Consider the following 27496-nt stretch of genomic DNA (forward strand, 5'->3'; position numbering starts at 1 on the left):
TATCGCATCGTATCTTATCATATCATTTCATATCGTATCGTATCGTATCGTATCGTGCCGTATTGTATCGCATCGCATCGTATCGTATCGTATCGTATCGTATCGTATCGTATTGCATCGTATCTTATCATATCATATCATATTGTATCGTATCTTATCATGTCGTATCGTATCGCATCGTATCTCATCATATCATTTCATATCGTATCGTATCGTATCGTATCGTGCCGTATTGTATCGCATCGCATCGTATCGTATCGTATCGTATCGTATCGTATCGTATCGTGCCGTATTGTATCGCATCGCATCGTATCGTATCGTATCGTATCGTATCGTATCGTATCGTATCGTATCGCATCGCATCGCATCGCATCGTATCTTATCATATCATATCATATTGTATCGTATCGTATCGTATCATATCATATCATATTGAATCGTATCTTATCATATCATATCATATTGTATCGTATCGTATCGTATCATATCGTATCATATTGAATCGTTTCTTATCATATCATATCATTTAGAACTGAATCTTTTTGTTTCTGGTTTTATAGAATCAAATCATATCAAATCAAATCATATCACATTGTACCATATCTTTTTGTAGCGTATTGTATCGTGTAGTATTGTATCGTTTCTTATCGTGAGGTGTGTATGACCTTATTTGTCCACCAGACTGGATTCAGCTAAATTCAGCATGCTCAGTTGATAGCCCTGTTTGCACCAAGTGGTCTGGTATAGATCAGCACAGTTTGGTACGGGTCGGATCAGTAAAACCTGATCCTGTTTGTGTTTCCACAGCCAACTGTGCCCTCCTTGGTAGGCGGTGTGTAAGCTAGATAATGGCCTCGTCAGTCGAGACACAGTTTTGTTTTTGGATAGTCGACTTGAAATTTAAACATGGCAGGGAAGTGACACAGGAAGTGATGATTTTTTCAACCAATCAATTGACTGCAGTGTTTTAGCTCCACCTTCAGGGGTTGGATCGGTATGTCTGACACTCCAACAGAAAAACATTTTGCCCCCTGCTGGAGAATAGTGGTAACTTTTTTCCAACCCAGCTTATAAAAAACTAAAAAGAAGGATTTAGATTTAAAAAAAAACCTTGTTTTTTGAACAAAATATTTTAATTTGAGAACTGTAAAACAAAAAATTATTATGCTTATAAGAATTGATGTATCTCCTTGACCCTTACTGATCCAGAGGATAGAGATGAACCAAAGTTTGCTTTTGCAGACACGGTCGAAACTATCTGGACTGTAAGTGGACTACAAACACAAACCTGAGCCGACCTGGGATCTGTAAATACAGACCAGTTAGAGCCAGATCTGATGCTTTTCTAACCTGTTGTTGCCGTCAGAGAGAAGTTCAGGTCTTACAGAACAGAAACGTTAACACCTGTCGACCTTTTCATCCGTGTCATCTTCTGACACTCGCCCTCAAAGCTCCATAATTCATCTCAAACATTCATCAGCTGACGTGAGCCTGGATGAAAACCTGATTATTCATATATGATGCCTCTCAGCTCAGCGAGACCTCTTGATGGGAGCGACCGTGCTGCCCCGAGGTCAGTCTGCTCCTTAAGTTCCCTCTGATTTCTCTTTGAACTCGTTTCAAGTCCGCTCTTTGCATACGTGTGTCACGCCGATCCATACATATGCAGCGATTGATTATTTAACATCAAATGTAAAATGTATTCAACCAATTACACTCAGGATTGTTTCCTTTGAAGGAAACGGTTTGAAGACTGCAAGCCCCTACCATGGCTTACCTCAAACACACAGATACACACACAGACACACACATATTTGAGCGTGTTCCTGGAGTTTGGTGACCCCGTGTTGTAGAACTGGACCTGGTTCTCAGGCCCCGGTGGGCCGTGTGAATCCTGGATCCGTGGGGACGGGGGCGCTTCGGGTGAAGTGGTTATTGGGAGATATCAGGGAATCAAGGAAGTAGGTGGGCTCACATCGAAAGATAAACAGTCTCCCCCTCTCTGTCACACACACACACACACACTCACTCTCACACACACACACACACACACACACACACTATCTTACTCATAGGACTCTCCATTCGTGCACATTTTCATTGGAGTGTTTGGTCGGCGTGAATGAGACACATCAAAGCTCAGGCTTCTCCCATCTTTTCAGTTTTAATTCACACACATGTACACACACACACACACACACACTCTGCACACACACTCCTCTCAAAGGTGTGTTGAAAAAACCTGCGGCGGGCAGATGAAAGCGTCGCCCCTTTTCAGCCCTGATGTCATCTCTCTCTCTCCTCCTCTGTCTCTCTGTGTCTCTCTATCCGGCGTTCGCTCGCCCCGGGTGGGTCAAAGTGACCCTCTCTCACTACAGAGAGCGGCGGTACAATCGGTGGACCTTTGAGCAACGTTTGAATTCCCATTCATCTTCCCCTGTGTCCCTCTCTCTGTTCCTGGCAGAAGGACTCATAAAGGATCAGAGACGCAGAGACGGCGGGCGCTGCTCGCCGCTGATAATGGAGGATGTGTTTGGCTGCAGCGTGTTAATAGCTGCATCTTAAGAGGAGAAAAGCACGACACATTAGAGTTCTCACAGCTGGAGGGTGAGGAGTGGTGGTGGTAAATATCTAAATAGCTGTTCATTTTTGGTTTCAGCTCCAAATGTGATTAAGACGAAGTTTTCAAACGTAATTATACACAAACGATACGTGAAAACTTTAGGTCTGAATCAAAAAAATTAAGATGAAATTTTTGTGATTAAATCTGTAGAATTTTATTCATTTATTTATTTATTTTATTTTATTTTTTTCTTCTTTTTTTTCTTTTTTTTTTTTTGGATCTGTAGAATTTTAACAAACCAAACAAAATCATAGACTGTTAAAAAAAATTGACTTCATCTTGCTCGGCTCAAAGTGAGGTCACCACAGAAACTGCTCCCTCTGGTGGCTGGTTGTAGTATAGGTCAAAAAATCCATCTCCCCAGTCATTCCAGATGGGGAGTGCTCTCTTTTTTTTCTGAAAAGTTTTGTTTTCATTTGTTATAAGAGGTTATAAGAGACTCTTAAAAGAAAAAAAAAAAGTATTTTTGTCACCCAGCTCCACTCAGATTCTCCCAGAATCCCTCTGGCTTCAAAACTGTACATTAGTAAATCACCCTGCTGTGACTGTACGATCGACCTAAGGGGCCGTTTACACAACTGCGGTTTTAGAGTGAAACGCGAAAGTTTTGTTGCGTTTCAGCCTCGCGTTTACACTTTTGAAATTACTTTTGAAAACGGCCTCCAGAGTGGGATTTTTCTGAAACGGTGCCAACACCGTTGCCGTGTAAACAGTAGGCCGGCGTTTTCAGTGGAGTGCTGACGTCACACTCCGCCTCGCGCGAGCGCATTGAACACATGTTGTTACGATAGTCACAAACTACCTTGCCGTGCTTGTGCTGCTCAGTCTGCTGATTCTGTGACTGTCTTTATCAAAATCAGCATCTATTCCACCAATTTTGCACTTAGTATCCCCCAACACACCAGATGATCAGCACAACTCTACTCCGGTGGAGTTCTCCCCGAAGCTGCTTCTGGACAAGACAGTTAGAGCACCACCTGGAGGCCTGGCATGCGTACTGCAGCGTTTTCAGTCTCTCGGCGTTTCCGTGTAAACCCAGATTTTTTCACTGCGTTTTCGCGTTTTTAGATGAAACCTTGTCGTGTAAACGGGACCTTAGTCAGACCGCTGTGTTCACAGAAACGTACAGACAGTTTGTTTTATTTTGAAAGTCAACGTGTTTGTATGTGGTTTCGGTTCACCACTTCCTGTTTCACTTGAGCTGCTTTTTGTAAATCTTGGTGTCACAGCCCTGAGACCCATCTGCTGCAGAGGACTTCGACCTGCCGGAGCTGGGATGCAGCTGGACTGTAACAGAGCAGATCTAGTGTGAGCTGAAACATTGACTTCTGATACGGTGCCACATCTGGTGTCTTTATATTTTTTTAAGGGCAAAAAAAAAGAAGTCTCCCCTTTCTTTTATTGATGTTTGATTTTTTTCAGAAAGTTACAGCAGAGTGCTTCTGTCTTCAATATTCAAATCATATGCAAATTACAACATCATAACCCCTCCCCTCCTCACCAAAAGGGTGAAAGTCAATGCTAATGAACTTTTCTGATAACTTGTCGGTTATATCTTACACATTCAACACATTTATCTTAACGAGAACCTTATCAAACCTTGAATTAGCAATCCTTTCAGTTCTCTTGGACTTACTTTAATCAGCGCCTGCATGTCCTGAGGATTCACTCCTGATTTCCAAAAGTAAACATGCGGGCTTCATCAGGTCTGTGCTTCAGGAGAAGAAAACAACATGTTGAAGACCTGTTTGCTGAACGGAGGTCAGATCAACCTTCAACGATGCATTCAAGGAAGTCAGGAAACGAAAACACTGGGAACAAACGCAGATTTGCATACGTTAAAAGGACTTCACAGTAAACCCCTGTCAGACGTCAGTGTTTCCTCAGCTCTCTGGTGAGGATTCCTGCACACCCCTCTCTGTCCTGAGGTTGTTTTGCTGCTTGTTGAGGTTTTGGGCTGAAGCAGATTTGTATACTTGGTGTTGTTTTGTCCTTTTTCATCCATATTCCCACATGCATTATCTGCAGCCTGCAGTGTGTGTGTGAGTGTATGTGTGTGTGTGAGTGTGTGGGCGTGTTCTCCTCTGGTCATGGTATAGAATTTGAGGTTAAGGTTAAAGGTTGTCATTTAGGTTGCAGAAGTTTTGAGGCCGTATGAGTCTTTGTCCCTCTGGTCCCAACAGAAGCCGACCGAGCTGCAGCCACAGTTGGCCCCAAAGACGGCGCGGTGGTCAGCTGTTTCCTCGAAGTGACACAACGTTTCTCTGCCTGCTGGCTCCCAAACAGTGGACTGTGGGTTTATTCAAAGAGCATCCACCCCAACAACAGCATGAGCTCACTGCTGGAATTAACCGAAAACTCAGCTGCACATGTGTGTTTCATCACGGGTCATTTAAAACGATAAGGCTGTGTTTTCTTTTCTCACTATTTCACTCACAAGCAGCAAATTCACCAAAACAAAATGGATATTTATTGTACAAACTTTAAAAATTGGTTGATTTCTCTGATAATTAATGCATTATTTCTGCGTTTTTAAAGGAGTTAAACTTGTTTTGGAATCAGGGAGTGATCAGAGCAGCCAGACCACATCTGGAGGTTTTTCTGACTCACGCTGTGATCAGATGTTTGATGGGTATGAAAGTGAATGTAGGTTGACCACATGAGACGATGTTTAAGTTGAAAGGCTTCCTAGCTAAAGCTGCTCTTTTAGAGGTTCATTCAACCGTGCTACGGCAAAGAAAAGGCCTTAAAATGTATCCTGGGTGGGGCCAGGATGACATACAGTATGAAGAGTAGAGGAGCTTTCCGAGTCTTAACCCTGATTAGACCATTGTCTGTTTTTATTAGGTTAAGTCCTCAACCTGCGGCTCTTTGACTCCTTTGCGGTGGCTCCTTGTAGCTGTAAAAAAATATTACTAAGATAAAGATTTTTTTATTTTTCTTACAAAGGGTATTGATGACTAAAGACAAAGACATTATTACGTTTAGAAATAAATTACATTGTTATTATTTTTTTTTGAATATTTCAAGTTGTTTAAAATGTTTGCATATTTTTAAGTTTAAAATTTTATACAATTTTTAAAAATACTTAAAATCTTCCAATTTTTAAATTTTTATGTTTTTGGATTTTTTTTTCAGGATTTTTTAAAATAAAAATATAAACATTTTGTTTAATTTTGGATGATTTAAGTTGTTTAAAATGTTTGCATATTTTTGAGTTCAAAGATTTTTTAAGTTTTTGAAAATTATTAAATTTTTCCAATTTCTTACATTTTCAAATTTTTTATTTTTTGTCATTTTCTAAATTTTCAGGACTTTTTAAATTAAAAAAATATTTTTTTTATTTTTTATTAAATTTGTATATTTCATGTTATTAAAATGTTTGCATATTTTAACGTTTAAAGATTTTTACAATTTTGAAAATTAGCAAATTTTTTGAATTTTTTACATTTCCAAATTTTTTTTGTAATTTCTTAAATTTGCCATCTTTGAAATTCCACAATTTTATTTATTCAAATTCTAAATTTTGAAATATCAGTATATATGTTTATTAGTTTTTTTAAAAAATACAATTATTTTATTTTTTAATTTTTTTTACTTTTAACCATTTTGTTAAATTTCCGACTTTTTTTCCATTATTTTTTTTCATTTATTTTTTTTTAAACATTTTTGAAACATTAGAAAATTTATGAAAAAGAAAACCGACATTGCATTTCATTTTTATTGATTAAAAAAATGCTTGCTCAGGTAACTTATCTGTATATTTTAACTATGTATAGAATTATGTGCACTTTCTTGTCTTTATTGTGAGGATAAAGTAGATTTTGAGGCTCCTGAATGACTTTGATCCAGCTGAGCTGAGGCTAAATGTCTCCTATGGCAGTAAAGGTTGCAGACCCCTGGTTTATCAGATCATTGTTTATGTGTAAAAAAGGAGCTGTGATGACTTTTCTTTCCTGTCTGGATGCCTCTCTCTCCTCATTTGAAGTCCCTCTTCCCTCTGATCTCTTTATCACCTTTTCTTCCTCTGCCTTGTTTTGCTCTGTGGTTCCTCCTCTCGTGCGTCTCTCCTGCAGCTCTACATGCCGTGTGTTTTCTGAAGCCTAGATAAAAATCTTCGGTGCCTTTTCTCTCGTGCCTGTCTGCGTTCGCCGTCCTCCCACAGATTTCCCTGGATAGGGGACACCTGTTGCAGAGCGGCGTCTCTCGGCTGTTTGTGTGATCACAGAGCAGCTCTGGTTGTTTGGGTGGAGGAGGAACTTTAAAGAGTGGAGGAGACAAAGCAGAGAGGGGCAGGCATCAGGCTGAATAGAGCTGATGATCTGTTTGTCTTTTATGTCCACAAAACACTTTATTATTGAAGTCTGTCGTGTTGTGACTACAGGAGGATCAGGACTCTGTTATTTCAGGGATTATTTCAGAGCAAACTGGCAGACATGGTGTTATTCTGATCCTGACATCCTGGACGTTTATGTAATTTTGTCAAATTGTCGTCGAACACATCACCATGAACTTCTTAAACACGTCATTCTCAGTTTAGTGGATTTTGACCTGAGACGTAGAGATGCATCATATTTAACTTCAACCACAAAAACACAGGATGGAGGAGACTTCATGACAGACGTATAGTTTTGGTCAGAAAGTGTTTTTCTGGACCTTAAATTGGCAACAGACTGAGTTTTTAGCATTTCCTGAAGGTCAGACTCAAAGGTGGGATGGAAAGTCAGAGTCTGGATGGAGGAGGCGTCTAAAGGTTTAAAGTTTCTAAACCTGAGGAGCGTTTGTGACGGTAATAAACGTGAGCTTCATGGGTGAAATGGTATTAAACTCAGCTTTTGATGCCTTATTTTTATTCAATAGATCAGCTGGAAACACAGTATAACAGCTTTGATATTGCGAATCGCAGCTTCCTAAACGCCATAGCTGACAGTTTCTGTCGTCATTTATTGAATTAAATCAGTGGCTCGTTGAGTTTTGGGCTGTTGGATGGACATGAGAAACCATTTTAATGCTTTATTTATTCAGGAAATGTGTGGTCCGCATCCTTTCCGCTCCACATCACTATGAAGTTTAGTTAACTGCTTGTTTAAATGTGATTAATATGAAGATGTTTTTAGAATATGTGTATCCATCATCAGTAGTCATTTCCTTTCAGTACAGTCTGATATACTGTTTCGAGTTTGTGTGCAGTGTTTTATTTTGAAATTTAGCACACGCTACATGCCGTTCAAGGGCCTAACTTCCTGTCTAGGTCAATCTTTGACATGTTTTGTGTTAGGGCTGAACAATTAATCGATTTAACCCACACCACGATGTAACAGAATACAATTTTTAAATCGCAAAGTAAAAATCGCAATGTAAAAAAAAAAAGTTTTAAAGTTCATTTAAAAAGTGCAATCCACACGTTTATGTATTTCAGCGGTTGAGCCAAAAATATGTTTTTATTTATATTTCTGTACTTTAGATTGTGTTTTGTTTAGAGGTAGACCGACATATCGGCCGGCCGATATATCGGTTTGTCTCTATTGGCCATTGGCTTTTAAAAAGCCGATTTTTGAACCGTTGTATAAAATGACGCAATTTTTGATCAGGCACAAAAAAGACAGCATCATGAATTATCTGACCTCTGTGGGGTCAGAGTCTGGTTTCCAACCCAGACCTTCACGTGTGTTATCTCCTGCTCTCTCTGCTCCATCAGAGTATTTAGTGAAGCGTAATAAAACGACACATATTAACATCATCCTCTCTGCTTATCCGCCTTATTGCTCTGCTTATCTTGTTTTCGCTGCCTCTACAGCGGGATGTCAACACCTAGAGCAGACTTTAGCAACACCTCCAGGTTTGTTATCAGTTTGGACACATTGGATAGACGGAGATCAGGCAGTTTATCTTTATTGAAGCTTCAGATACTGGACTTACACTTCAGTTTGGGAGTCGGTTTTGTTTGTTTTTCCTTCATAATAACAGACGATAACACACACGTTAATGAGAGGTGTTTGATTAAATCTGTCAGATCAAAGCACACACACTTTTATCCATTTATCCATCCACTCTCTCCTCAGGCTGCCAGCGTCCCGTCGGTCTCTCCAAAGGGAAAGCCAAGGTCTGCTACTACAGCGGCTGGTACTACTGTCAGAGCTGCCACCAGGACAACTCCTTCCTCATCCCAGCACGGCTGCTGCACAACTGGGACACCAGCAAGCACAAGGTGGGAAGCTAACGACACAACAGCGTCTGCGCCCTCTCAGTCCAGATTTATCTGTCAGGATCAGGATGACACTCTGCTGTCCTCCTCCAGGTGTCCAAACAGGCCAAGGAGTTCCTGGAGTTCGTGTACGAGGAGCCTCTGCTCGACGTCCAGCAGCTCAACCCGTGTCTGTACGAGCACTGCGAGGCTCTGAGCACGGTGCTGCGGCTCCGTCAGCAGCTGCAGTCGCTGCGGGCCTACCTGTTCAGCTGCAGGGCCACGGTGGCCGAGGATCTCAGACGGAGGTGAGCCTGCGGTCCTCTATCTGACACTGTTTACGTCTCAGAGCGTGACGCCTCCGTGTGTGTTACATGTTCATGTCTGAGTGCATGGATGTGAAATGCAGTAACTTTTATCTGCATGCATTCCTGCACACGTTTGTTTCATATACATGACGGATGTGTGTGGTGGGGGCGATGGTGTGGGGGGTAAATGTTTATCTGAGTGGGGTCCCTCACTGAAAGCTTCGTCTGTAAGCTGATGGATGCTGCTCGCCCCGGCCCGGGTCACCTATCTCTCTCATCTCTGAGAGAAGAGTCCGCTCAGAGCCCAAAAACCATCTTTCTATGAACAACAACATGAAATCCTGCTCCTTATTATCAAAGCCGGAGCTGTCTTCAGGTCTCATGAGGATCTTCCCAGTCCCTGCAGGGTACCTTCAGACCAGACTGAGGGGTGTTTTCCATCAGGCTCAAAAAGCCCGTATTTGTGCTGCTCTGATGCAGCGTGGAGACGAGCAGCATCATGGTGTGCTGTGTTTACTTCTGTCCCATTAGCGAGTGCCGGCGAGTGCCCCGCCACTTCCAAACACTGCAGGATTGATGAGGGCCGTGGCGCTAAAACCTTCCCCTTGTCATCAGTCTCCTCTGGGGAGGGGTGATCTGAGGAGAGATGTCTGCTGCATGCAGGCAGAGAGTCACACACACACACACACACTCAATAACACTGGAAGCTGTAATGTAGGGATCACTGTATCTTCAGCCCTGGAGGGAACATTCAGGATTTGATGCTGCAGAGAAAGCTTGAACAGGTTTAAAACGTGCAGTAAAGTCTGTCGAGTATTGTTGAATTCTGAGACATTGTGAATTAAATTTGTTTGGTTTAAAGCAGCAGTGATTTTTTCTGTTGCAAATACAGTTAGCTGTCCTGCTGTCTTTGTGACAGAGGCTGTTCAACGTCAGACAACGACTGACATAACTACATACATCAAGTGTCTGCAACCTGTCAGCTTGATGACGTACATGCTTGATATGTAGCTAGACAAGAAAGAAACAGAAAGTTGTTTTTTGAATATTTGAAGTAATAAAATTTCAAAATTGTAAACATTTTTTTTGCACATTTTTTAATTTTTTTTTTTTTGTAGCTTTCTGGAATTCTAATTTCTTTTAAAATATTTCCTAATTTTAAATATTTGCAAATGTATTTGATTTCATTTTTTAATTTTTGCATTTTTTTACATTTTGAAATGTTTCAAATTTTTGCAAATTCTTTAAGTTTCGGTTTTTTTTTTTATTTGCATCTAAACTAAATTTTTAAATTATTGGCAAATAAACTATATTTTTTGCCTTTTATTAAATTACATTTAAAAAAAAAAAAATTTTATATTTCAATTTATTTGAATTATTGGCTAATAAACTATATTTCTTTTTTTTGGCTTTTTTAATTCCATTTTTGTGATATCTTTTATAATTAATTTTTTTTAATTACTGGCAAATAAACTATAATTTTTGCCTCTTTTGAATTCCATTTTTAAAATATTTTTATGATTCATTTTTTTATATTATTGGAAAATAAACTATATTTTTTTGCCTTTTTTAAGTTCCATTTTTTACATCTTTTTCTTTTTTCTGAATTATTTGCAAATTTACTATATTTCTTTTTTTGCCTTTTTTTTAATTTCCATGTTTTTATATACTTTTATTTTTCTTTTTTTTATTATTTGCAAATTAACTAAATTCATCTAAAACATTTTTAAAAACATTTTTTTTTTAATTCAACTATTTAAAAATTTTTTATCCTCCTTTTTTTTTTAGATATTTTCTAATTTATTAAAAAAAACTGATACATGTTCATTTTTATAAATTAAAAAAATATATCTTCACTCGTTTTTTTAATTTTCACTAGATTTTTACTTTGTATTGAATTCCATACACTGTTTTTTCTTCATTGTAAAGACAAAGAAGACTTTTGTGGCCTTTGAATGACTTTAATCCAGGTGAGCTGAGGAAAAATGGCTCACCTGTAAAGGTTGCAGACCGCTCAGATAGATTATAGCTTAAGTGAACCACACAAGTAGCTTCAAACCTCTGCTTTGGCTGATACACACTCCACACACAATTACGTAATTTAAAGACTTTGCTTACTTCTGTGTGTTTTGGCTTTTCATCCACACACAAGCAAAGTTTCAGGTCCCAGAAAAGTTTGGTTTTTGATCGGTAAAGATTTGAGAGAGGTCAGTTTGGTGAGCGTTGGTGTGGAAAGTTTTGGAAGACATCGTGACCTCGACTTTCACGTAGCTGCTGGCTCTAGTAGACGCTGGATTTGCACACAGCGGATTTTTAAAACTTCAGTCATTTCTGCTCAAAGGTTTTGGTTCTTATCATTTAATCACCAAACATTCAATAAAACCATAAAAACAGCCCTCAGAGTCTCTGATGTTGGAGGTTTGATAAGATGTAGAGTGTAGATATTGTTGTGGTTAACACACACACACACACACACATATACACACACACAGGGGACTTGTGAAGCCTGCAGGCTCTCAGGTTTGCTCAGGTGAGCCTCACCTTGAGTAAATAATCATAATCACTGTGATAACAGAATTACAATGAAAGGCTGAGGAGAGATCAGAGGATCGCTGAATAATGATCAGACAAATACTGTGATTTCTTTTAGTGTGTGTGTGTGTGTGTGTGTGTATGCACTGATCTGCGTTTCTTCAGTGTGTGTCTAATCCTGAAACGGTGCAGCTCTATCAGACCAGCGGGGTGTGTGTTTGGTGTGTATTGTCTTATGATTGCTGATGTGGTAACCATTGGTAACATACCAAACAGCTTAGTTAATCAGTGGTGCCTATCAACATTAGGTGTTTGGAACACACACACTCTCACACACACACACACACACACACTCTCACACACACACACGTACCAATGCATACACATACTTGTGTTTTGGTGACACTCATCACAGCTTAGACAGGGTTTAACGTGGTGCCATCCATCTTAGTGGTCTGAGAGGAGGCCTCCCACAACACACACACTCTCACACACACTCACACACACACACACTTGGCCAGTCCTCTCCTGTCTTTGTTTGTGTCGTGTTGTCAAACGCTGAAAGCTACAGCTGACAGTTTCACGCCTTTGTTCAGTGAGGTCAAACATTATTTCATTCATGTCTTTAAAAGATTATTTATTAAAGAGTGTGTGTGGTGTGTGTGTGGTGTGTGTTTAGATTTTCAAACCTCTACATCTTCATATGTTGGAGAAATTCCCTGAATCTGTCTGTGAACTTCACCAGACTTTCCAAAATGATGTTTAGTCTGCTCACAGCTCCTCCTCCAGAGGGCTGGCCAATCAGAGTGAAGGGGGTTTGTGGAGCAGGGAGCCTTAAAGAGACAGCAGCCAAAACGACAAAAGCAGAAATGAGAGTTTTCTAATTGAGCTGTAAACCATGAAAAGATACTATGGGAGCACCAGAGGGACAAATTAAAGACTTAAAAACATACAGCTGGATTTTATATCTGACCTTTGTTTGTTTCTACAGGATCTTCCCCAGGGAATACCTGCTCCAGCACATCCACCTGTACTCCATGGCTGACCTGCAGCAGGTAAACACACCCTGTCACTGTTTAAAATGTTATAGAGGTTTTTTTTGAAGATGTCTCTGCGATTTGTAATCCAGTTTCAATGATAAAAACAACAATGTACACGATGTAAAAAATGTACGTGAAACTAATCTTAGCCTTCCCTAAGAAAATCAGATGTTCTGAGGAGTCAAAAGGTGTAACTTAAAGTCTCAAACGCACTCAACATCTTTAAACGGAAAAAAAACGTTTATTAGAAAAAATTCTCATTCAAACCAAATATTTTCCACTCTAAAATTAACACAAGTTAAACAAGAAAGGATGTCCTTCCTTACTGTTTATTTGTCTTTTCTCCCTTTTAACCGTCCCCTCGGCTTTAAGGCTCCTCGCCACGGCTGTGCTCCATTGTTCTTAAGGCCCACGTCCTGTAAATCCCAGAAAGGAAAAAAAAAAAAATCCAAAATCCTGCTACCTATCGTTCCTCCTCTGGCCCAGCTTGAGAGAAAATACAAAATCCAACACGTCCCGAAACAGAGAGATTCTCAAACAACGTAATTCTTCTGTTGATCCTCAAGGTTCTGGCAGGCGTGCTTCTTTGAGGCGGAGATCACGAAACAGCGACTTTCAACACGTGCATATTTACTTTAGCACAGTACTTTAAGTTTCCTTTGAGTTTTCTACTTCCTTTGGTAAGAATTTTCTTTTTTCCTCTGTCACAGGCGCCACCACTGGCAGCCAGAGTCTGTGCAGTAGAGACTGTAAGGGATTCTGGGAGAATCTGAGTGGAGCTGGGTGACAAAAATAATAACTATTTTTTTTCTTTCAAGAGTCTAATCACTTCTTGACTCTACCTCCCGACATATTTTACAATCCCCGAAAAAAATACACAAGATTGTCAGCTATCAGCCATCGTTAAATGTGACGTAAAACCTCGTTTTTAACCTCGAATAACTAATGAAAAGAAAACTTCTCAGAAAAAAGAGGACTTGAATACAAGACAGCCAAGTGATATCTTCAAATCACCACAACAATCAGACGTGAGAAACATTTCCACCAGGTGTATTAATTTTTTAAAGTTTGACCACAGCCCATCTGGAATGACTGGGGCGATGGAGTTTTTGACCTATACTACAGCCAGCCACCAGGGGGAGCAGTTTATGTGGCGACCTTACTTCAAGCCGAGCAAGATGACGTCCATGCGTCCATGTGCTTCTGGACAAGACAGTTGTAGAGCCACCTACAGGCCTGGCATGCTTACTACAGCGTTTTCAGTCCCTCTGCATTTCCGTTTAAACGTAGATTTTAGCGTTTTTGGACAAAACGTTGTTGTTTATTAGTTTGCGCTGCGTTTAATGGCCCTCCCCCTCCCAGCTACGCCATACCATTAAATAACTTCCTAGATTGAAATTATAGCCTTGGCTTCACCTTAACCTTTTAAAAACAGTGGAAAAAAATATCTTTTATTATTCCTCACCCTAAATTTCTTCACATTTTTTATCACAGCCGCAAGAAGCAGGAAGACACTACAGCATCTTAGCTACAGTGTGCAGAAAGGGACAAAATAACACACCAACAACCTCCTCTTTGTTTGTTTTGGAAGTTTTTGTCTCATACTTAAGATAAGAGAGTCTTAACTCCCTGTAACAGACAGGATCAGCTCCTCCAAGTGCCAGAAAACTGTTTTTGTCTCATGTGGAGACGTGGAAATCATCAGAATGATCAAATCAGTGATTTTGAAGCTGATATTTCTGCTCGTTTGAACAAATCAAACTCAGTCAGAGGGATTCAGAGTGAACATGTGAAACCAGAAGCTCTTTCTGGAGCAGTGGTGGTGAAAAGGAAACGCTTCGTGGCCTCTCTGTGGTTCGGTTTCTGGTGGAGCCGGGTTGGGGGTCAGAGAAAAGCGTCCACCAATGACTGAAAGTCCTTTTGTTTGTCTTCACGTTCATTATGTTGGACCCTGCCCCGTTTTTTCTCTTTCTGCTCTCTGTGAGTCAGAGCTCCACCACAGACGGACTCTCACGCTGAAAGAGATTGGACCCCCTCCTCCTCCTCCTCCTCCTCCTCCTCTTTCACCTCCTCCTCCTCCTCCTCCACTCCCACACTCTGCGTCTCTCTGCTTCACTAATTGGTCACATTCAGAATCAACAGGCAGAAAAACAAAGCGTGACATCCCTCCATTCTTCCCCACATCCCCTTGGCCTCACACACGCTTGGTGCACATGTGTGTGTGAGTGTGTGTGTGTGTGTGTGTGTGTCTTCCCTCGCTAAACTCTGATTTACTCATAAAAACTCCAAACCGGTGATTTAGCTCTAATTTTAACAAAAGGCGTCTTTGGTAAGAGTCTCCACTGCTCGCTCCTCTTCTCCTCTCCTCACCCTCTAACCTCCCCCTCCTCGCCTCCTCTCCCACCTCCCCCCTCCTCCTCTCTTGGAGATTCTCGAGCACTCTGCCTCTTAATTGGTTTTCCATATTAACAAGCTTGTTTCTTTTGATTCTCCCCCTGAATAAAATGACGCTCTTAATCAACATGGCTTTTTTTGTTGGAGCTCAGAGGTCAGCAGAGGCTAAACTCCCCTGACTAAACCCTGGACCACGCTACTCTATTCACCTCGCTGACAAATAGCCTCCACCCAATCCCTCCCATCAGGAGCCCAAAGCATATGTGTTTGTCTAAGAGCACTCTGCCCTTTTTCCTCCACTGGTTTTAAGATTGTTTCTGTTGTATTGTGTCAGGACGAACGGATTGGAAACTAGGTGTGTGTGTGTGTGTGTGTGCTCCTGAGTGTGTGTGTGTGCTGCAGGCTTCCCACAGTGACACCCTGGCATTCCCTCTATGCCAGGCATGCCTCTCCACTCACACTTGTCCAGACACACCGAGGCCTCTTAAGTAAATGTTAAAAGTTCTCAGAAACTTTTCCAGTTTCTGCTTCGGGGCTTCGAGTTTCGATGGGGCTCTCACTCACTGATACACCACGACAAGTTTAACTCCACAAACAAATACAACAACCTGAGACGGAAACAAAAACTGGACTCATCAAGACAAAAAAGAGATAAAAACAATGATTTTTAATAACTTTTTATTCAATATTTTTAGAGAAGATCAAAGGACAGAGAGCACATCAAAGCTGAATAAGACAAAACAAACAATTCATGACATTTTTTTTAATAAAAGTAGATTGAATTTGGAAACAGTTCATTTTAATAAGTCATGATAACAGCCTTTTTAATTCATTCAAAAACTAAATTTTAAGAAAAATCCCCTAAAAAAAGAAACATTTAACAATGAGAGGTCTACACTACATTTAACACTTTACAATTTTTTCCATCCAGTGTTGTTCATTTTTTAACTTGGGTATTTATTGAAGATTTTCACCACTTATACACATCCCACCAAATAGAAATAAATTAATAAATGAATAAAAAATAACGTTAAAAGCCCCTAATGGGGATGTTTTACTTTAACGTACATATGCATTTTTATAAATCAGACATTGTATCAAGATTTTATTGAATTTTTTTTTTCCATTTTTACCACAGATCATTAAATTTATCCATAAAAAGACTAAAGATGAAAGTCAGTTTTTCAATGTTTTATATTTCTGTCACAGCTGCAATCCAGTCCTCTTTTGTGATTGACCTTTTTCTTGATATTGTTTTTTGTGCTGTTAAATATAAAAAATCAATGATGTAAGATAATGTTTGATGAGAGGATGGTTTTTAAATTAGAAGAGCCACCTCTTAACTTTATATTTACTTGATCAAACAGCTTAAAGTACTAGACAAATGTTGCAACTAGGGATGGGTACCTTCCACATTCAAAACGATATGGTACCAATTCCCGGTACCTGGTACCAATTGGTACCAGTGCTTAACGGTACCAATTTTTGGTACTTTTTTGTGTTTATTTGGTAAAAGAAATCAATTTGTTTAGTAATAATAAAATCTCTTTTTTTTCAATTTAACATATTTATCTTCCAATGCTGTGTTCATGTCCAGCATGTAAAATCTCCTTCTCTCCCACTCCCTCACAGTCACAAGGATGCGTTTAGGTACCTAAACATGGTGCCTTTCAATTTTACATGAATCTGTACCCTGTACTTTTGACAGAATTTGGTCAGTATCTAAAAAAGTACCTAATGCCCATCCCTATATTGCACTGGGTAAAATGTCTTAGATAGATATTGTGGGCAGTGTGGTTTGTAGAGGTTGTGCCTGGATTGCAGGACAGGATGTTGCTCCCTTTTCTCTATCAGAGATTTGTGTGGTCCAGTAGTGAAGCTAATGTGTTCCCGACAAGTGTCAAGACTCTCAAAAGCAGCCTGAATCAACCAATCAACCAACCAATGCTGTTGGGTTTTTAACCAATCAGATTCAAGGATTTAACTCAACCAGTGCTATTAGTCGTTTAACAAAAACTTTGTCACAGAAAACTGAAGTTACCCTCCTGTTGGACGACTCATCTGTTTTCTTTTGTTGGATCAAATATTAAAGGTTTGTTGATTTTTTAAATAAGAGTCCAACACCAGGGGAAAAACTAATTTCCTCCTAAGTTCATCCTCTTTAGGTTTGGGGAAACTCCTGATGAGACGATTTGACGGTGACGCGTTCAACAACGTTCATCAGTTTTTCAGAGATTTCAGAGTTTTCAGAGTTTTCAGAGTGTGTGTGACGCAGAGAGGAGAGTGTGTTATCCAAACAGAGCTCACCCTGCTCCTTCCAGCAGCACAATCCCAGCTGGTTTACTGGTTTCTCAATAGAGCCGCGGTGCTCTCCAGTGTGTGTGTGTGTGTGTGTGTGTGTGTGTGTGAGAGTGTGTGTGTGTGTGTGTGAGGGGGAGAGGAGGGCAGGCGAGCGGCTGTTAAACAGCAGTTTTAGAGGATTAGGAGGTTTTTGAGCACAAAGACTCAGCGTGGAGCAGAAAAAGAGGTTCAACTGGAGGGGGAGGAGTTTAGGAGAGGAGGGGAAGGAAGTGTGTGAGAGTGTGTGTGTGTGTGTGTGTACAGGGCATGTTTGGAGGGAAAGAGGCGAAAGATTTAAATACAGTTGCAGGGTTTTGTGTGTGAGCTCATTCTGTGATGGAAAAATTTCAGATTCTTGCAGAAAAGATCGATCTGGAGTTTGAGATGTTGGAGAAGCTAAATCTCATTCCTCCTCCTCATCCTGAAATCTCCTGGTGTGAATAAAAACTGTTTCCTGGAGGGTTGTGGGAGCGGAGCGCCTATCAGAGAGATATTTGGCTCCGTTCACCCCGACGCTCCAGGCGACCATCAATATTTGGCCTCATTGTTGTCCTGTTTGGATTTTGGACAGTCTACAAATTAAAAAGGTCGAAGCTGGGACTTTCTGTCTGAATAACTGTCCCGGTGTGACCCTGCTGCTGCTGCAGTTAATAAAACAGTCACTGGATATTTACAGCGCGCGGTGGCAGCAGGATATGGATTCTGTTAAAAATTCAGAAGTCTCAGTGATAAAAACAGACAGGTTCATGTTTTTGTTGGGGTGGTATGGATTTAAACAGCTTTTTCTCTCCACAGAGGTTGTTTTCTTTAAATACTTTAAAATCTATACGTCTATTTACTTCCTCCATCCATCCATCCATCTTCTTCTGCCTCCCTCCAGAGTACCACCAGAGCCGTGCTGCCAGTGTTTGATTCTGCCCAGTCCAATTATAGAGCGACTTAATTACTGAGCCTGTCAGCCTCCATCAGGAGAGCCATTTGTCATGTGGACCGGGCTGGACCGGGCTGGGCGGGCAGAGGGGGACACATATATCTGTTTGTCACTCTTAGTGTCTACACGTCTGTTTGCTTCCAAACGTTTTATCCAACACGGATCGAGGAATTAGAAACAGCGTTCATGACGAGTTATTAATCTAAAACCAACGTCATCAAAAATCCAAATCGGCTTTTATCTGACTCAGATTGTTGAGGCGCATCCTGAACAAATGTTTGTTGATCTTCTCTGTGATGGTTGTTAACTTTATTCATTATAAAATCGTCAGATGAAATGTGTGTTTTATGGCGTCTTTTTAGACGTCTCAGTAAGAACTGTCGCTGAACGAAACGTCTCTTAAACAACCACGTGTAAACCCGTGCTCTAAAACTGACAAACGATCAAGGCTGTTGAGGAAAAATCTTTCAAAAACAGTCGGCTAAGTGGTTTGGTTGACAATTTCACCAAGCCACGTTATCGTTGACAGAATAACGTCATCAACTTGAGATCGGCCATGTTGGGGGCACTCTCACAACAGAACAGAATTTCATCACTTTAGGTGATGATTTATTTCCCCTGCTCAGACACATGACCAGCTGCACTGAACTGTCAATCAGTGACATCATCATCAGCAACTGCTGCCCTCTCAGGAGTGAAATTGACTTAAGTTTAGAAACTTCTCCTCATAGATGTCACAATTTTGACCAAATCGCTGTAAAAATGAAATATTTTTGTAGGAAATTCCATCAGCAAACCATTCATGTAATTCTAAAAGCTGTACCACTTTTACTTTTTTGTCTAGATGCCCAAATGCTGCAGCTTGGGAGGAGCTGGATCCTCCTCTCCCATTCATTCTAATGAGGGGAGCTCAAAGGGCTTCTTTGAGGTTCACTGACTTTGAGGGCTCGTCATTCAAAAACCGTTTGAAAAAAAACAAATTCTCGCACCAATTTTGTAAAGCAGGGCCCACTCTGTCATCTGAGCGAATTTCAAGCTGATACCATGTACGGCCTAGGAGAAGGTCATTTTTGAAAAAGGCCCAAAATTGTGGCCAAATTTTATTTTGAAAGGCAAATTTTGGGCTTCCTGTTTGAGATGGGCCAGGGGTGTCATTGTATGATTTATAATTCTTAATAAGATGAACATTTTGATGTTAGTTAGATCTCTTTACGACATTCCTACTGCTCATTAGAGCTGTTTTATTCTGCCTAGGTGGCGCTAGAGAGCACATATTGGTACGATGGGGGTCATTTTTGGTATTATATCAAATTTTTGGCTGAATCTGAGGTGTGTTCTGATTTTGATGACTTCCTGTGTTGGTGAAATCCTTCAGTGTAAACCCTCAAAGACCTGACTGAGCGTAAACAGGATCCCCAAACATCACAGTGTTGTTTCCTCAGTGAGCGGCTTCGTCCTCCTCGTCGCCTCTCGTCCTCGTCGTGTAACAAACAACATGAAGGAGGTTATAATTGGGAGGTCCAGAGCTCTGCCAGGTGGAACCACTTGTATCTGAATACCGGCTCTCGCGCTCTCTCAAGATCTCTCCCTCCCGTGTCGTATCTCTGCTCTGTTTTCCCGCTCTGTCTCATATTCTCCGTCTCATTATGAAGGTTATTAACCTGATGGGACAAAGCCACGCAGACATATGGAGTCTTCATTTCTCTCAGAGACTCCACACTTTCTTTATTCTCTAGCTGCTGTCCTTCTTCTGAGTTTTAAACTCTATTCATGACAACACGACTGCAGCCCCTCAGAGCTGAGCCCCCGCCTAAAGAAACTGACCGTGTGTGTTTCCATTAAAAGCCTTTCACTTCATTTGCTGTCTCCATTCTTCCTCCAGCTTCACCCCCGTCCAATCAAAAGCATTTCTGCTTTCTCGTTATAAATTTGACTTCTACAGCTTTAGTTTTTATTTTACCAAAACTTCACGCTTTTTCATGTAGCATCCAGCAGCTACATGATTGTTTGATCAGAAATCATAAACCCTCCTCCTCCTCTGCTCCTGGACCAGGTCATCGATGGGAAACTGGCCCCGTTCCTCGCCAAGGTGATCAAGTTCGCCAGCTCTCACGTCTTCAGCTGCAGTTTGTGTCGAGAGAAAGGTTTCATCTGCGAGCTCTGCCACAACGGACAGGTCATCTACCCCTTCCAGGAGAGCGCCACCAAGAGGTGAACACCCTTTCCGTACACCTCATACATGATTTCTCCTCTCCTCCCTGTTTAATCTTGTTCTGCAAAAACTGGTGAAGTTTTTTTCAGAAAGCAGTGAGTTGTATCAAGAACATACATTCCTGTTTCTCCGAGTACCTGCGAGTCAGTCACCTGTTGAAAAAGCACCGAACGTCCTTTTTCATGTTCCTGAACAAACTCGTCAGAGAAACTCAAGCCTCATTTCAACAAACAAGAATTATTTCCATCTGGCCAAAAGTGAAAGATGTTGTTTTTTATATTTCTCTTATTTATGTTGAGTAAGAATCTGAGTACATTCAGTTTCCACGTTGATTTTATTAAAAAGATGATTTTAAAAAAAGAAAAAGAGAGACTAAACAAACATTTATTTTATAAATACCTGTGAGATTGATGTAATGTAACTGTGATAGTGAACAAGTGTTACAAACAGGATCCACAGCACTGAGATTTTCAGAATAAAATCCAACAAAAGAATTCAAGAGAACAATGAACTCATGACTTTTCAAGAATTAAATAGAATGTAACTTTATTTTCATTGTAACAAGTACAACAAAATTGAAGTCACAGCAGCAATCAAGAAAACAAAAGTAAGAAAGTGTATAGAAAGTGCAAAAAGCTCCATATGAAAATAGATGCTGACAGCTTCATCTCCTTCTCCTGCATCCCGTCTGCTCAGAGCAGACAAAGCTTCCCACAGCGCCAGTGTCTGATGTTAGCTCTGTTAGCCTGGTCTGTGAATAGCATGATGCTACTCTGCCCTTTGGTATTCCGTCTGTTGCTGGGTTAGCACAGCTAGCTCGTCCATCTTATTGGAGATAGATCTTACGTTCAGAATAACGATGGATGGAAGGACAGGTCCATGTCATCACTTCTTAGCTCACACCTGAGAACCAGCACCTCCTTGTGGGAAGACATCCGGCCTTGCACCAGTTAGCATTGACATGCTACAGGCTGCTAACAGCTGATTTCACATGTAAACAATGCAGCCATGGTTACATGTAGGATCTCCAGACAAACACAGGAGAAAAATTAGTAAAAATGTCACTGAATCAGGAAAATAAAGTCACAATATTAGAGATAAACGTTTTGAAATTATGAATAAAGTGGATTAACTTCATTTTGTCCCTTTTGTGCTCCCGTAGTATCTTTACAGCTCAAAACAATCTGTATTTCTCTCCCTGGTGTTTTAGTGAAATCTTATTTCAGCTTCTGTCTGAAACACTTTGTTGTAGCTGCTGTTTCTTTAAGGCTCCTTGCTCCACAAACCCCCTTCATTCTGATTGGCCAGCCCTGTCGGAGGCGGAGCTACGGGTAGATCTCTCATTAAGATCTTGTGCAATTTTAGGCATTTTGAACAGTTTTCAGACAGATTCAGGGATTTCTGCAACATATGAACATGAAGAGGCTTAAATTTCTGCACATGCTCAGTTTGAACATCCAACGTTGTTACTTTAAATTCATGTTTACAATATGAAAAATCAAAATAGACACCCTTTAACATTATCTCAACATAAATGAATCAACCTTCGTTGCTAAAAAATCAGCTGACAAACTGTCTTTGGTTGTCGTTGTACACGTGGTCAGTCACCTGTCGCTGAGCTGATTACAGACGCTTACACCAATAAAAACCAGAGATGGAAGTATGCTCCTGTTAGGGACACCATGAGAGGCCTGTGAGTGTGTGTGAGTGTGTGTGTGTGAGAGAGAGTGTGTGTGTGTGTGTGTGCAGGACATGAACATTAACACAGTCCAGATCCTCGTCCTCATCGACACAGAAACTCAGAGTGACAGGAAGCAGGACGATAAGAGCCGATCAGGACGATTCTTGGAGCTGTGTTAGAGTCTGGACACACACACACACACACACACACACACACACACACACACACATACAGGAGTCTTCACTTCTCTCTGTCACTCACACCTTGTTTGTTGAGTTGTGCTTTATGACTTGTGGGGGAAGTGTGAAGCGTTGATAAGAGCGGCGTGTTTGAGCTGGTCTTACTGGAACGGAGCCATAAAAATTCACTCGCTGACACGCCGACCCCCTGAAACGAGAAATAACCGTTTTTATTTAACATTAAATCAAAAAGTAATGAGCTTTTGCTTAAATCTTTCTAATGAATAAATGAGCTGGCTAAAAGCCTGTGCCGTGCGTTCAGCAGAGATCATCTTCCTGTGTTTGCAGGTGCGACGGCTGCGGCGCCGTCTTCCACACCGAGTGTCGACAGAAAGCTCAGCCGTGTCCTCGCTGCGTCCGCCGAGAGCTCCACCACAAGAGACCGTCCTCCTTCTGGTCACCTGACGACGACAGCCCCGGGTGCTTCCACCTGCCCTACCAGGACACCTGAGACACACACACACACACACAGAAACACACACACACACACACACAGGGACGCTCCACCAGGCCGTGACTTGGGACAGAAGTGCCTGATGGTGTGTGTCTCCAGGTGAACTCAGCGAGCGGAGGATCGGAGCGTGTGGCGCTACGTCAGGTCTGGATCCTCCTCCTCCTCCTCCTCCTCTTCTGTCGTACTGTAAAGAGCAAAACCTCCTGAGGAGCTGCTGCACCGGGCTTTACGGACTGACCCACGTGTGTGTCACACTTTACATCACTCACCTCCATCTCCATCCTTTCACCTCCTCTTTAAATGCACCTCCTTTTGATTTCAGGGCTTAAACCGGCCAGACAACAAATACATGTTTAAAAAAGCTCAGAAATTCATCCTCACTAGTTTTTCCCTCCTTCCTCTAAAGTCACACAAAGTTTAACTCGATAACCAACCACTGGATCGGGAATTTATCAATCCCCTGAACTAAAATTATCTGTTTGAATCTCTTCTCTGTGTCTACAAATATGAAGCCTCTTTGTTTTTGTTTAGGGATGAAATTTAGGTAAAAAAAAAACATCTTAAAAAACTCGCACATGAAAGAAGCTGTGAAACATTTCTCGTTGACTTCTTCACAAAGAAACTCAGTCGTGTGGTTTCTCTTGGACACAGGTTTCGGTTAAAGATAAGTTATTCACACACTAACCAGGAAATGAATTTGTTTAACTTCATCTTTAGGAGTGCTTGGATTAAAATCTTGACAACATTCAGGGAGAAAGAAGAAATGTTTGAACAGAATTAAAGGCTCTGACTTGATTTAAGGAGCTTTGTAGCAATCATAGCTAACGCTAAATGAATCAAAACAAACATTTATAGATGAATTTAATAAAAGTCTCCATTAGTGTTTGTTATTAGAGTCTAATCTAAGTGGAAATCTCTAGTGTCAAAATGACAAAGCATATCTGAAAGTGCACCAAACTGCAGTACCTCAAGTGTCCACTTGAGGCTGGCTCCAAAAGCCAAGGAATCCCCATTAGAAGCTATATTAAAAAACTTATTCAGACAGCAGAATCAATCATGTTTAAAACCTGTTACAAAGACCGTTTTGGTTGCTATACTTAATTTCTGTATGAATAAAATCTTTACAGTAGACGTTTATTTAATAATTCACTAATTATGATTATTTTAAAGCTAAGACTTGTAGCATTGTAGCATCATTGAGACTTCATCCTCTCAAATATGGATGATTGTGAACGAGTTTATCTCTGCTGCGAGAAAAGCTTTCTACCAGGAAAGTGTTCACTGGCTTTTCTTGTTCTTGTAACCAGCCTCTAGTGGACACTTAAAGAACTGCACATTTTTAAAAAAGTGTACTCAAAGTGAAGCGCATAATGTTTAATTCTAAAGAAAAATAGTTTTGGATAAGCAGCAACCTCCTGTGGCGCCAAAACAGAAGTGTTCAAAACTGCAGTTCCTCAAGTGTCCACTAGAGGCTGACTGTAGGAACACCAGGAACCACATACACACCCATTCAACAAAAAGATATAATTTTTCTTTCAAAGTTATTTGATTTGGAAGTTTTGCCCATATAAGGGCTTGACTTTAGCTGTAAGCTAACATGCTAAAGACGTGTCATATCTTAATTCACTAGTTATGATTATTTTAAAGCTAAGACTTCTGGGATGTGGACGATGTTATTGAGACTTTATCCACCTTTCATTATGGATGGATAACTTTATTTTAAAGGGACTCATCTCTGCTGCAAACAAGCTTTCTACCAGGAAAGTGTTCAGTGGCTTTCCCTGTTCTTGTAACAAGCCTCTAGTGGACGCTCGAGGAACTGCACTTTATTTTATTTTATTTATTTTTAAGTGTAGTCAAAGTGAAGCTTATAAAGTTTTATTTTGAGAAAAAAAATAAGTTTTGAATAAGCAGAAACCTCCAGTCTTAAAATTTGGCGCCAAAACAGAAGTAGTCAAAACTGCAGTTCCTCAAGTGTCCACTAGAGGCTGACTGTAGGAACACCAGAAACCACATACACACCCATTCAACAAAAAGATATATTTTTTCTTTCAAAGTTATTTAATTTGGACGTTTTGACTGTAACTGTTAGCTAACATGCTAAAGGCGCGTGATACCTTAGCTTTCTGTTTTTCCAGTGTTGGTTAAACTGAGCATGGCTGTTTCTCTTTGTAAGGAAGTGGATCAGAAATGTTTCACTGTCACATTCAGGTCGTCATGAGAGGCTGAACAGATCGAGAACTCACTCAACTGTTACGTTTTACCAAATGATGATAAAACAGATTTAATTTAAAGCTGTGATTAAAATATAACGATTTTTTCCCTCAGAGTTCATGAAGTCGTGGATGTGAATGAAAGATGTTTGGTCATTTATCGGTGTCGTTACATTTTTAACTTTACTTTAAAGGGACTTTTCTCCAGCTCATCCTTCGATCTGTAAGATAACAGGCAATAATAAACTCTTATTCTCTCATTGTTGCCTTTTCCTCCTCCTCCTCCTCCTCCTCTTCCTCTTCCTCCTCCATCTTCTTCCTGTCGTGCTTTCTTCATGCAGACTCTATCGGGCGTGATCGCAGCTTTAGCTTTTAGTATTTCTATGCAACCTGGATGGCCTTTCTTACCCACTGCTCTCACCTTTAAAGGTCCAGACATGCTTTGGTTTTTACATTTTACAAACAACAAGCAGCTTTCTACGCTCTCTACGTCCAGTTTTACAACAATTACAGAAAGATTTGTAACCGTCGCTTGATAGACGCTAAGAATCTGTTTCCTTATAGATCAAATAATCAAAGAAAACTTTTGGGATTAGTTTAGCTTTAGAGGAGGAAAATTAGCAAAAGTAGTAACGGTGCTGCCCCTGAAAAAAGAATTTTACTACAAATTTTTGTCTTTTTGATGCTCCTTTATAAAATCGCAGAGAGCAGCTTTAGAGATGAGCTGACCCTGTTTATCTTCTTGAGACCCAGAAAACAAGCGATTCACTCGTTCATCACCTTTTCTTTGCAACAAAATACATATAATTTAAATTTAAAAGTTTGCTTTTAAGCTTTTTTAGGATTCGATATTTACCTTTAAAGCACAACATGTGGATAAATCAGACTCGTTTGTTGTGTTGGGTACGTCAGATCTCACCTGAAAGCCCGGGATGTCATCTTCAAAGCACAACAGGTTTCATTATCCCAGCTTGTTTTGTTTTTTAAATAAAGCTTTAAAACCTTGTCCACCTACAGACCACAAAAATGCATTTCTGGGTCTCAAGAGTCGTGGTCTCGATGAATAACTGGATCAAAATGTAGCTGCTAAATCTTTCCTTTCCTCTTCTCTTAGCGTCTCTCCTCTATTTCCTCCATCCTCCTCTTTCCGCTTATTTGAGCCATAAAAAAAACGTGTTTTCATGAAGCTGCTGCTCTCAGCATCCGACTGAATCAAACCTCAGTGATGGATTAATTAGGGAATACACGACGTGTGTGTTTTTAGTTATTTAAGTTAAAAAAGCATGTGGAAAAAAAGACTGAAGCGAAATATGTCAGTGTTAAAAACGTGACAGGGAACGTGCACTGATGTGTTTTTATTTTGTTGTTTCTGATGTTTAAGTTATCGTCTCTTTGTGCCTGCTGCATAAACAATGACATTTATTCTGATGCTTTTTTGTTAGTTATGTTATTTATTTATTTTTACGGTCTGCTGTGGTACGTTACGGCTTTTTTTGCACAGAAATTAAACAAGAACATATGTCCCATTATGTAAGTTCAGCTTCGTCCAAGGGGGCGCTGTTTTCTGTTTGATTATAATTTAACCTCCGCTGCTGAAACGGTTTATGACGCAGGCACATGATGTTCATGGCGGTACGTTTTTCATGTTTGGAGCATTTATTGTTCAGTATTTAAAGAGATTTATTGGACTGAGATTCTTCTGTTTGCACTTTTTAAGTTTTATTAACTTTGTTTCTCATGGCAGCAAAAACTTTATGCAAAGCACAGGAAGATGTTTTTTTTTTGTCTGTTTTATTTGTTCATGTTTGTCCGCTCGTCACTGATGCCAATAAAGATCATCTTATTAAAAGTGGAACTGCTCCATCCTCAGGTTTGACTTTCTTCAGCTTTCTTAAAATCTTTGAGGAGAAAAAGAAAAATTGTAGAAAATCAGAAAAAGCAAGAGGCTAATTTGTTCCTTTACTGTCAATTTTTGGTAGGATTTTTATTGTTCTTATTGCTGAGATGAAACTTGAAAAAACTTGAAAAACAAAAAAAAAAGGCTAACCCCTTACATTTAAAAAAAAAATTATTGGTAAGATTCTGTATTCACGACTTCTCGGATGATTCTGTTCCCAAAATTTATTTTCATGAATCTTAGCAGAAAAGAAAACATAGAACCCTGAATCTTTGAGGGGGAAAAGAGTTGCAAAATTTGAAAAAAAAAAAAAAATCAAAAACAAAAAAGGCTAACCCCTTACTTTGTTTTCAATTTTTGGTAAGATTCTGTTATCATAAAATCTTTGATATTTATTTTTCCAAACATTATTTTCATGTATCTGAGCTGCACAGAGCATGTTGAACCT

General features: G+C 40.1%; 1 protein-coding gene across 1 annotated transcript in view; it reads left to right on the forward strand.

Annotated features, from left to right (window-relative positions):
* plekhm3 (pleckstrin homology domain containing, family M, member 3) overlaps nt 1-26935 on the forward strand; it is a 44425-nt gene extending 17490 nt beyond the window's left edge. Inside the window, exons 4-8 of the mRNA XM_074695153.1 lie at nt 8686-8831; nt 8922-9115; nt 12639-12702; nt 20406-20563; nt 22773-26935. Coding sequence (XP_074551254.1) covers nt 8686-8831; nt 8922-9115; nt 12639-12702; nt 20406-20563; nt 22773-22935 — 725 coding nt within the window. The 3' untranslated portion in view covers nt 22936-26935. The remainder of the gene's footprint in view (nt 1-8685; nt 8832-8921; nt 9116-12638; nt 12703-20405; nt 20564-22772) is intronic.
* Nucleotides 26936-27496: the final 561 nt, after the last annotated feature.

This window comes from Halichoeres trimaculatus, unplaced genomic scaffold, assembly GCF_033239565.1.
Source record: "Halichoeres trimaculatus isolate MK-OKI-2021-1 unplaced genomic scaffold, fHalTri1.1 fHalTri1_scaffold_19, whole genome shotgun sequence".
Classification (NCBI taxonomy): domain Eukaryota; kingdom Metazoa; phylum Chordata; class Actinopteri; order Labriformes; family Labridae; genus Halichoeres; species Halichoeres trimaculatus.